The following is an 11355-nucleotide window of genomic DNA, read 5'->3' as shown; positions in this document are numbered from 1 at the left end:
GAAGCAAGGGAGGTCTTAGGTGGTCTTATCTGTGGACCTAGCTACATGACAGAATTCCCCTCTCTGCCCAAGGACAGAAGAGAAGGGAATTCATCTCGGTTTGGAGTCAGAATCAGAGGGATACAGAGTACAAGGGTCAGAGTACAGTTTGAAGGGTCATTCTCATCACAGGGTTTCTTGTGCTTACAACCCTTGCCAGTGATTAGCTCCATGGCAGGGAAGCATATGTAGGTATGATGGCGTGGGGCTGCACTGTTATGCTTGCCCTAAGGGCTCCCACAGTCATCTGCCCTGCTGGTGCCAGGACTCTCAGGGAGGTGCAGTTTATCAGTTGCCTTGATGAATAGTATTTGATTCAGTCCTGGGGCTGGGCCTGCCTGAGGTTCCTCCAGCCAGCTGCAGGGTGATTACCCCACTGACATCAGAAGTTTTTACTTCATCTCCTGGCACCAGGACCTTATTTTCATAACAGCACCAGGACTAGTGGAACTGGAATAGGCGTGTCCCACTCCCCGCCCTCCCCATCCCAGTTACTTTTAAAGCTGCCTTTAGAGAATGAGTGCAGACCTGCTGCTTGCCCGAGATTACAGGAGCTGCCTGGCATTACTCTCCACCTGGGTGAGGTAGGAATTTCCTTCCTTCAGCCACTATTTCTGAGGTCTCAGCTTCCATACAGAATACCGATAAGGTAATTCAGAGCTGCGCAGCCAAGGCTAAGCTATGGGGTTGGGGTTTGCAAACAGCCTCCGAGTGGAGGCAGGGAACTCAGACCTTTCTCAAGGGTGACCAAGTTGAACAGCCTGGTATTGTGGACAGAGCCTTGGCTGGGGAGTCTGGCTTCTGTTCCTGATCCAGCCACTGACCTACTGTGTAATTTTGGAGAAGTTACTTTGCCTTTCTGGGTATGTCTACACAGCCTTTTGGAGCCCATGGCAGCTAGCCTCCCAGCCCAGGTTGCCAGACTCAGGCTAGTGGGGCTCCCGCTAGCACTATAGCTGTGTAAACAGCATGTTGAAGTTATGGCTCAGGCTGAAACATGGGCTCTGAAGCCTACCCCCATGCTAGACTCCCTTTGTGACTTGGTTTCCCCACCTGTTACCTGATAATAATGCTTTCTTTCCGTGCAAAGTGCTTGGAGATTGACAGATGTAAAGCCCTTATAAGTATTGTATACTACAGTATTAAAATGAGTGTGTAGTGGGGAGCGGGCATAATCCCAAGAGAAAAGATTTAGAGGGGGCATGTCTCATCCCCTTCAGCTCAGAGGTGTCCTTGAATCTCCAGCCTAAGATGTGGGGGACAGAGGCATACATCCGGAAAATTTCACACACACACACACTCTGAAAAGGGTGCCTTCCCGTTTTAAAAGAGATGTCAGGTCTCAGGGATGGCTGTGGACTGCTGTACATATCAATGCTATTACACAAGTAATCACTGATTATAAAAAATATGTGTGCGAAGAGAAATTAGCAGGTGACTTCTGACCCCCATCTCAAAAATTTTAGAACTCTTCCCATCCCATCTGGTCAGAGCTTGGCCAAAGCTGGGTGCTGCACTGGTGAATCTCTAATATTTCTTTCACTACCAGCGTGTGCTGTTCAGTGTATCTCACTGTCTGCGTGTCCCATGCCTGTCTCTGTGTCCCACGCTTGCTCTTTGCGATCTCCAGCTGTTTGTACATTGTGCCCCTGTCTGTGTGTCTGCTAGAGCTGGTCAAAGAGTGAAATAATCTGAGGTGTGAATTTTTATGTGAATACAAGTGTTGAATTTACTTCCCTGAAATTCACGTTATTCCTTACTCACATGTGTTTGGACAACTGCCAGGCATTTGTATAAATAATCAAAAATCCCCAAAGTTTCATGAATGACAATTCATCTGAAAATCTCCAGTGGACATGCATTATCGGGATTCACTATTTGTGACTGGTCATTGTCCTGTTTAAAATTGTTCAGCCCTCCAAGTGAGGAATAGAAACTCTGCTTTATGACTTAGATAGCCAAACACAGAGTAAATAGCCCTAGGGAGTAGCTGGAAAACATCCTACAGAAAGAAAATTTGTCATCCCAATTCACAAAATACATTAGAAACAAATCAGGATTAGCTTGTGAACAATTTGCTAACCAAAGGGATTAAATTCATAAATAATATTGTTTGTAGTGACTATGGTAATTCAGGTTTCAGAGTAGCAGTCATGTTAGTCAGTATTCGCAAAAAGAAAAGGAGTACTTGTGGCACCTTAGAGACTAACAAATTTATTTGAGCATAAGGTTTCGTGAGCTACAGCTCACTTCTGAATGCATCCGATGTAGTGAGCTGTAGCTCACGAAAGCTTATGCTCAAATAAATTTGTTAGTCTCTAAGGTGCCACAAGTCCTCCTTTTCTTTTTATGGTAATTCAGTCAGTTCTGGTGTCTGGTTTAGTGGTGGGATCTGTGGAGACAACATCACACCACAGTGCTCTCCACCTGGTACCAGAGGCCTTGATTCTATTCTCCCCAGTTCCTTCCCACGGACTTCCAGATTTCCTGTATATTTACATACTTATCACTTTTGTAACCATTGTGTTTTTAGAGAGCAGTACATTTTGCATTTCCCTGAATGTGGGGTGAGATGCCGAGAAGAGATACAATACACCATTACCAGACAGTTCACCCTGGGGCATGCATAGGTGTGCTTCATGTGAAATTCAAGAGTCCAACCCTTTGTTGGATTTTCTATATTTTTTTTTTTAAGGACTCAGTCCTGCTTCATTGAAGTCAGCAGAAAGGATCTCAGGACTGACCCACAAATGGAGAAAATGGTCTAGAGAAAACAAAACCGTGGGCAGGGGATTGCACCTAACAATGAACATCATGGGATCACTCAACATTTCTTTACATATCAGAAAGTAGAGTGCAAAGGCCATTTCCCCCTTTGAAGTCACTTTTAAGACTTAATAATAACAACAAGCTTGAGCATATTGGGGTGTTAGAGACACATCCTACATAGGATCTTGAACTGCGGACCCTCAAAGCAGCATCACTACTGCCTGAGACAAAGAAGAATGTTTCCGAGATATTAACAACATTAGCACCGACATTCTCTTTCAGGCCTCCAGCCACTGTAGGGCAATGGGGAAGCATTTGGGGTGAACAGGTCTCCTTTGTATATTTTCTATTGCCAGACTGACATAGAAATAATAGAAATGTAATGCAGGACTAGAAGGGACCTTGACAGGCCATCTAGTCCAGTCCTCTGCATTAAGGCAGGACTAAGTATTATCTAGACATGGGGTTCTCAATCTTTTTCTTTCTGAGACCCCCCTCAACATGCTATAAAAACTCCAGGGACCAGGGGAGGAGGGAGGACTCGGAGCTCCAGGCCAGGGGTGGGATCCTTGGGCACAGACATAGTTTGACTTCTGTTTTGGGGGAGCAAGGGCCGGCGGGGCTTGAGCCACCTCCACTCCCTGACTCACCTCAGCAGGCCACCCAGCCTGCCTGGGCTGTGCAGGGACGCAACCAAAAAATTTAATTCAAAGTGGGGATTCAGCTCAAAAAGTTTGAAAACCACTCAGGGTGCAGGCAGGCGGTAGCTAGGGGCTGTGCAGTTGGGGTGTAGCTAAGGATGCAGGCAGGTGGTAGCTAGGGGCTGTGTGTGGGCAAAGGGGTAGCTCAGGGCGCAGGGAGGGGGTAGCAAGGGGCTGTCTGCTGGGAGGGCTCCCATTGCGGTGGCTGCTCCCTGAGGGCTCTGCTGGCCTGGAGCCAAGTCCCCCTGCCCAGGCAGCTCTTACTGGCTGCACAAGCAGTCACAGGGGGCTGGGAGCTGCGGAGCAGCCACAACCCTGGGCACCAGCAGCAGATGGGAGAATGCCACGACTGCCTGCTCCATGGCACCACCAGCCAGAGGAGCAGCTGCCCCGCACTGCCTGGCTCCAACTTCCCCTCTGTCTATGACCTGGCAAGAGGGCAGGGCCTGAAGGGGGCTGGGGGAGAGGAGGAGGTGGTGGGGTGGAGCTGCCCCAGGACTGCCCCACTCTGGGTAAGGCATTGCAGTTGTGGTGGCAACACCCTCGTGCCCCCTCAACTCTGTCCGTGGGCTCAGGGCATCTGCCTGCATCGAGGCTTCAGCCCCATGCCGCTCCCAGCTTCAGCCCCGCAGCTCCCAGCTTCAGCCTCACGGGGGAGGGCGGGGAGCCAGGGCTCAGGGCTTCAGCCCCACGGCTCCCAGTTTCAGCCCCGTGGGGGGGAGCTAGGGCTCGGGGCACTGCGTTTCAGCCACGGTGCCCCGCAGCCCCCCTGAAAGGGCTCACAGACCCCAAGGGGGCTGTGGACCACCAGTTGAGAGCCGCTGATCTAGACCATCCCAGAGAGGTGTTTGTCTAACCTGTTCTGAAAACCTTTCCAAAGATGGAGATTCCACAGCCTCCCTAGGTAATCTGTTCCAGTGCTTAACCACCCTGACAGTCAGGAAGTTTTTCCTCATGTCTAATCTAAACCTCCCTTGCTGCAATTTAAGCCCATTGCTTCTTGTCCTGTTCTCAGTGGTTCAGGAGAACAATTTACCACCCTCCCATTCATAACAACCTTTTACATACTTGAAACAGTTATCATGCCCCCCCCCTCAGTTTTTTTCTTCTCCAGACTAACCAGCCCAATTTTTCCAATCTTTACTCACAGGTCATATTTTTTAGACCATTCATATTTTTTGTTGCACTTCTCTGGACTTCCTACAATTTGTCCACATCTTTCTCAAAGTGTGGTGCCCAGTATTGGACACAGTACTCCAGTTGAGGCCTTATCAGTGCTGAGTAGAGTGGGAGAATTACTTTTCGTGTCTTGCTTACAACACTCCTGCTAATACATCCCAGAATGATGCTTGCTTTTCTTGCAACAATATTACGCTGTTGACTCATATCTAGCTTGTGACCCCTAGATTCCTTTCCGCAGTACTCCTTCCTAGGCAATCATTTCCCATTTTATATTTATTCAATTGATTACTCCTTCCTAAGTGGAGTACTTTGCATTTGTCCTCATTGAACTTCATCCTATTTATTTCAGACCCTTTCTCCTGTTTGTCTAGATCATTTTGAATTCTAATCCTGTCCGCCAAAGTGCTTGCAACCCCTCCCACTTTAATTTAACTGTCATCCCCTCCCAGCTTAATTTAACTCCCATCTATTTGACACTGTCTACACAAGAAGTTTGATCAGTATAACTGTGTCACACAAGGGTGTGGATGTTCCACACCTCTGAGAGATCAGTAGTTATGCCAACAGAAGTTTGTGGTTAAGACCAGGACTGAGTAATTCTTAATTTTTTCTTTCCTGTGTTAGCCTCAGATCCTGCCCCTACTGATGTTCACTATGTTAGGCCTTGTCTGCCCTGGCACTTTACAGCGCTGCAACTTTCTCGCTCAGGGGTGTGAAAAAATACACCCCCTGAGCGCAGCAAGTTCCACCGCTGTACAGCGCCGGTGTAGACAGTGCCCTAGTGCTGGGAGCCGTGCCCCTTGTGGAGGTGGGTTTTTTAGAGCGCTGGGGAGAGCTCCCTCCCAGCGCTCTGCCGCGACCCCACAAGCCACGTTAAAGTGCTTTAACGTTGCCAGTGTAGACTTCGCCCTGAGTCATCCGATCACTGTTAACCTTTCTGAAAAGTGAAACAAAAGAGGAATTTAACACTCTGGCCATTACTGAATTTATGTTATTGTCTCTCCCTCCTCATTGAGTAATGGAGCTACCCTGTCCTTGCTCTTCCTCTTGCTTGTAGTGTATTTGTAAAATGTTTTCTTGTTACCCTTTAGGCATGAAAAATAGGAATTAGTTTGTGCCCCTTGGTTACTGGCCTTCCCCAAAACTATTTAGGTTGGACAGGAGAACGGTAAAAGGAGCTATGATGGAGGTATACAAAATAATTAAGTGAATGAAGAAAGCTAATTGAGGGCTTCAGGTCACACAGTCCTATAAAGCAAGGACAAGAGGGTGCTTTGAATAAGACAACAAAGTGAAAACTAACAAAAAACAAGTCCATTTTCATGCTATGTATAAGTAACCTTAGCAACTCATTGCTGCAGGCTATGGAGGCAAATACTGTAGCTTAGTGAATTTCAGGAAAGGATTAAGTATGTCTATGAATAACAATAATGCCTGCCATTCCATTACCTAGGATAAGAGTTGCAAGGTTTATCAATCTTTATGCATCACAGCATTCAGCTAGAGTCCAGAAGAAAACTCTCCCCATTAGAGTATTGCACAATTAGAGACATTCTGAGGTGGGGCTAGGGAGTGATTCACATTCCTCTAAGGTCTGCTTGGCACCTGCCACTGTCAGAGATTGTTATGCCAGACTAGACCAGCCATTGGTTAGTTGTCATGCAGTAATTCTTACAAATAGCCTGACTTACAAATAGAAATAGGTATCGGATCCTATCCTCCTTCTTTCCCCAGCTGCTGTAAAACTAAACAAGGTTTATGCTACATTGGTGTCTCAACTTCTTCTGCAGATCTTTGGAAGAATATTCATAGAGTCATAGAGTTTAAGGACAGAAGAGACCACTAGATCGTCTCGTCTGATCTCCTGTATATCGTCGGACACCAGCACTACCCAGCTCCACACGCTAAACCCAACTCTCAGCTGAGGGCTGTTCTGTGAGTCACCATGGCTTCCACACCTCCTCCAGGCTGCAACAAGAACATTGACTCTGACTATTATTTACTCTGTGACACTGAACAAGCCTGGGGCATCGTCCTGGAAACACTGGCTACAGCTGGTGTCATTGTCACCATCAGTTTCATGCTCTTGCTACTCATCTTCACTGGTAAGGTCCAAGACTCCACCAAGCGAAGCATGATCCCTATCTATTTCCTCTTCCTGTTAGGCACCCTAGGGATCTTCAGCCTCACTTTTGCTTTCATCATTAAACTCAATGTCCGGACCGGCCCCACCCGCTTCTTTCTCTTTGGTGTCCTCTTCGCCCTCTGCTTTTCCTGCCTCCTGACCCATGCTTTCAACCTTGTCAAACTGGTGAGGGGGAAGGCCCCCTTTTGCTACCTGGTGTTGCTAGTTATTGCCATTAGCCTCACTGTAGTGCAGATTATTATAGCCATAGTGTATGTAGTCGTCACAGTGGCCAGACAAAATATGAACTTTACTCAGATGAGTCCAGAACAACGCAATATGGACTTTGTCATGCTTCTGATCTACGTGCTCCTCTTGATGGCGCTCACCTTCCTGGTCTCCATGTTCACCTTCTGTGGGACATACAAAGGCTGGAAGAGGCATGGAGCACATATCTATGTCACTGGCTTGTTCTCCATAGCCATCTGGGTGGTGTGGATCACCATGCTCATGCGAGGCAACCCAGAATTAAAGAAACAGCCCATCTGGGATGATCCTGTCATCAGCATCGCTCTGGTGTCCAACGGATGGGTCTTCCTGATGATGTACATGGTGCCTGAATTCTGCTTCTTCACCAGCCCACGCAATCCTGAGGACTACCCTCCAGAAAACTATTCTTGCCAACCTAAACTCATGAAGCAGAGCTTTGGAATGGAGAACCAAGCCTATATCAAGGAGGAGACCACAACAGGTATGATGAAGTGTATTGTTATATAGCATCCCTGCTTGCAGTGCCATAGAATGCAGAAGAGAGAGAGAGAGCACCAACCATGAGTTCGAAGGTATAGAGTGGTTTTAAGAAGGGATTTGAAGACAGTAAATGAGGTAGGAAAAGGGAGAGTTCCAGATGGATGGGGAAACCACAGGTGAAAGAGAACTTCCCAACCTGGAGAGAGGGAAAGATTATGGACAAGAAGGAGGCTAAGAATGGGGGAGAGGAGCGAGCGAGCAGGAGATTACATGAATATCAGGACACAGAGGTGATCTGGGAGAGACCCTGTTGAAAGTTGGGAAAACCAGAAGAGTAAACATTCTGGGCAGTTTTTTTGTTTGTTTGTTTTTCACTAGTATCAGCATTGGGGATTTGCAGAGCTATCCAGATCACTCTGGTAAACTGTTTCTCCCAGTTCTGATCTAGTTTCCAAGACCCACTTAGAAAATAAAATTATCTGGGGGTGGGGGAAATCTTTTCTGTGGGAATTTCTTTTACAGTGGCACAGGGCCAAATCACATGTCAGTTCATGCTTCCCAGGGCCAAGGGTAAGGAAGTGATCACTCGCAAGGTGTGGATCTGCTGGTCAGAGTACACTCATGCCCTGGATGGCAGACTCCCATCGCAGTCTCCCAGGAATGTATTAGGGAAAAGACATGCCCTCCCACTGAACACTTCAGTGGGGTCATGCATGTGTGTGTGTGTGAGGAGCTCTGGGGTGGAGGACTCTGTTGAAGTCTGCATACGGGAGGATTTTTTGTGTGTAGGGATCTGGGATGTGAGGAGGACAACAGCTATGGAAGAAGAGAGAGTAATTTCAATGCCCCTAGCCCTACCATGTCCTTTTACTTAAGATACTTCCTATCAGTCTCTGGTTGATAAGAAAATGGGAAACGGTAAAATCACCTGTGGAATTCACACTCTTCCTGCCTGCTGGTTACCTAGAGGACAGTCAGAGGCAGTTCTCCATACAGCACTGGGCCCCCTCTGTCATGGTGTTGTCATGGTGGCACAGTGACACTTACTGTCTGCCTTCTTCTCTTTTCCTTTTTTTTTTAGGCCCAGGATACAATGGGGACACACGCTACGTCCCACATTCTGCTCACTTTCAGATGGAGGTAAAGTCATTCCTTCCTTCATCTATTTCACCAGGGAAATGGGATGAACAGGATGCTTTATATGAAGCTGCCTTCTGTATGGGATAGGCAGAGCTGGGCAAGCCCTGGGGCTGAGGAATCTTTGGTGGAATTGGGGTTGATGTGTTCATTTGGCAAGAGGGTGGCCCTGTCTGAGTGAGGCTGTGGTGTATCCCCGCTCACTATTCATTGGCTATTGGGAGTGGTAGTGTAATCAATCCTGGGCAGGCGAGGGGCTCTCCCTAAATTGTGTAACACATAATTTTTGTGACTGTCAGGGCCCACTACTCACCCCCTTGGAACGCTGAAACAAACATGCAAAATTAAGGACCCACCCATCCCTAATGCAATGTGTAACTTACGGACAGCTCCCTACCTGCCTCAGTGAAAACTCACTTTCCCACCAGGGATGATAGAATCTGTCAGAGCTGGGCTAGGCCTAATAGTTCATGTCTTAGCCATACTCCCTGCCCTGCACATACCCTGCCCAATACAGGATTGTTCTCCATAGTCTATTCTAGAGTACTTTGTCCAGTCCTGTTTCAAAGGGCTCAATAAGCAATGTGGCTTCTGCCATTTCCCTTGGGAGACTGCTCCACAGCCTAACAGCTTGTGCTCTCGGGAAGTGTTTCCTGATACAGTGTACCAGGTCCCCTTTTACTCATTCTCATCCCATTTACTCTTCTCCAGCTCTGATGTTTGATCGCATGATTGTTTCCTTTTCAGAGCCTCAAACCCCAGCAGGAGTTCTCCATCCCCCGGCCTAAAACCTGGGTCAGTCCGTACAAGAATTACACCGGCGGGCAAGGCACAAAGTAACAGCCCAGTGATGAGCCAAGAGACAACGTACAAGCAGTAGGGGCTCAGGGAAAGGCCATTGCTTCTATCCTGCTAAACAGAGACAGAACCAGACTGATAGGACTGCGGCTGATGAAAGGGACGGGCCCTTTTTCTTCCCCACCTCCCTTTGGCTTTACACATGCAGCACTTTAATTCCCTTACATTCATCCAGCAGAGCAATCCCCCTGCCTGCCCCTGTTCACTCAGTTCCCTGCCCTCAGTCATGTGACTGAGCTCAGCTGTTCTTGTCCAGAGGCAGTGGGTTCCTGATAGCTCCAGAGCTTCCTGCTGTAAGGCCCAGGAACCTTTTCAGCAGAGACTTTGACCCCAAGCCACTCAGTCCTGATCACCTTGGCATTCTTGTGCACACTGCCAGCTGGTAAACTGAAACAAGCAGGAATTTTCAGCAATCACCTTCCGACTGCCTCCCCACCCAGGTACCAAAGTCTCATGTATTGCTGAAAGTACCTGACCCATACAGCACTGATCCACCCAAGCACTGCAGTTTCTCCCATCTCCAGTTCCATAGCACTGACTGACAACTAGAGCTGGCTGGCAAAGAGAATTTTCTTTCTTTCTTTCTTTCTTTCTTTCTTTCTTTCTTTCTTTCTTTCTTTCTTTCTTTCTTTCTTTCTTTCTTTCTTTCTTTCTTTCTTTCTTTTATCCCAACTTTATCCCCCAATAGAGCTGGTTGGAAAATGGCCGGGGGGGAATTAATGAAAAGTTTTGGGGACATTATTTTTCATTGAAATTTTGAAACCTTCCACATTTCCTGACCAGCTCTCCTAACAGCTCCCTCTGTAGACATGCTGCTCACCACTGATTCCCAAATTCTGCCCCCAAGACAACCTTCCCAGCACTGACCACCAGCACCCCCACATTGCTCCTTCCCAGCACTGATTCCTAGTCCCTAGAACTCTGATCTTCCTAACCTGATTTCAGTGTCCCAGACCTCCTTTCTGAAATTGACTTCTGGTTCCTTCCAGTAGTGATGAGTCTGCAGAGTTGACTCTTCCTGGAGTCTGCGATGCATTTTGTAAATAGTCTTGTTTGCATTTATATATAAATACACAGACATCTCCAAGTGAACGGGCTTGGTATGTTAGTGGCTGATGATTCTATATTTATTTAATACTTTGTATGCGGAATATTTAATAAAAGCCTGGCTCGCAGAAACTGTCATTCTTCATCAGTGAAATGAACCTTCTAGTGCAGTGGAGGAGTAGGGGCCAGTATTTGTCATTTGTGACACTCCATGGGTTGTAGTGAGAGAGTTGGCATAAGTCCCCGCCCTGCTCCCTCTGTGAGGCAACAAGCACTGACCCCCTTAGGAGTTGTCATTGTGGATCAGGGTCAACTTTGTAAGGTGATGCGCTGTTGGAGAAGAAGATTTAGTAGTACTGGCTTCTCTGTGCTATTGTTCCAGACGGAAAAGGCGATTCAGATTGCCCGTTGCCCAAGAAATGAAGAACTCTAGAACCAGGCCCTACAAGACATGTATGCAGAAGGCTGCAAGCATTGCAGCTTTGGATGTGCATGTGTGTGGGTCTGGATTATATTATTTGTGTCTTGTTCCACACTGAGCACACTGTCAGAATGTAACTAATAATAAATAAGAAGAAATAATAATGTGTATCTATTTATTTCAGTTTATAAAAATGCACCTGTCTAATGCTCTGGGCACATGTATCATATTTATTGAAAAATCTACAGACTGCGGCTAGAAGCCAATGTCCTAATATGCAGAGACCTCCTGGATTCCCCATCTCCACCTATTTACTCAACCCTAAA

The 11355-nt window shown here is 47.2% G+C and overlaps 1 protein-coding gene across 2 annotated transcripts; it reads left to right on the top strand.

Moving 5' to 3' along the window:
• The first annotated feature begins 550 nt into the window (after positions 1–550).
• Positions 551–11154, top strand: LOC140906502 (retinoic acid-induced protein 3). Of its 2 annotated transcripts, none has more exons than XM_073330570.2 (4): positions 551–623; positions 6482–7567; positions 8648–8706; positions 9451–11154. In XM_073330570.2, the coding sequence occupies exons 2-4, from the start codon at positions 6637–6639 to the stop codon at positions 9541–9543; spliced, it is 1083 nt and encodes a 360-aa protein (XP_073186671.1). In that variant the 5' UTR covers positions 551–623; positions 6482–6636; the 3' UTR covers positions 9544–11154. The 2 variants fall into 2 exon arrangements, with proteins under 2 accessions (XP_073186671.1, XP_073186662.1); XM_073330561.2 differs by having other exon boundaries at positions 586–688.
• Positions 11155–11355: the final 201 nt, after the last annotated feature.

The sequence above is a fragment of the Lepidochelys kempii genome, chromosome 1, assembly GCF_965140285.1.
Source record: "Lepidochelys kempii isolate rLepKem1 chromosome 1, rLepKem1.hap1, whole genome shotgun sequence".
NCBI classification, from domain to species: domain Eukaryota; kingdom Metazoa; phylum Chordata; order Testudines; family Cheloniidae; genus Lepidochelys; species Lepidochelys kempii.
Note: the sequence above shows the minus strand (reverse complement) of the source record. Positions and strands in the feature narration are given on the sequence as shown.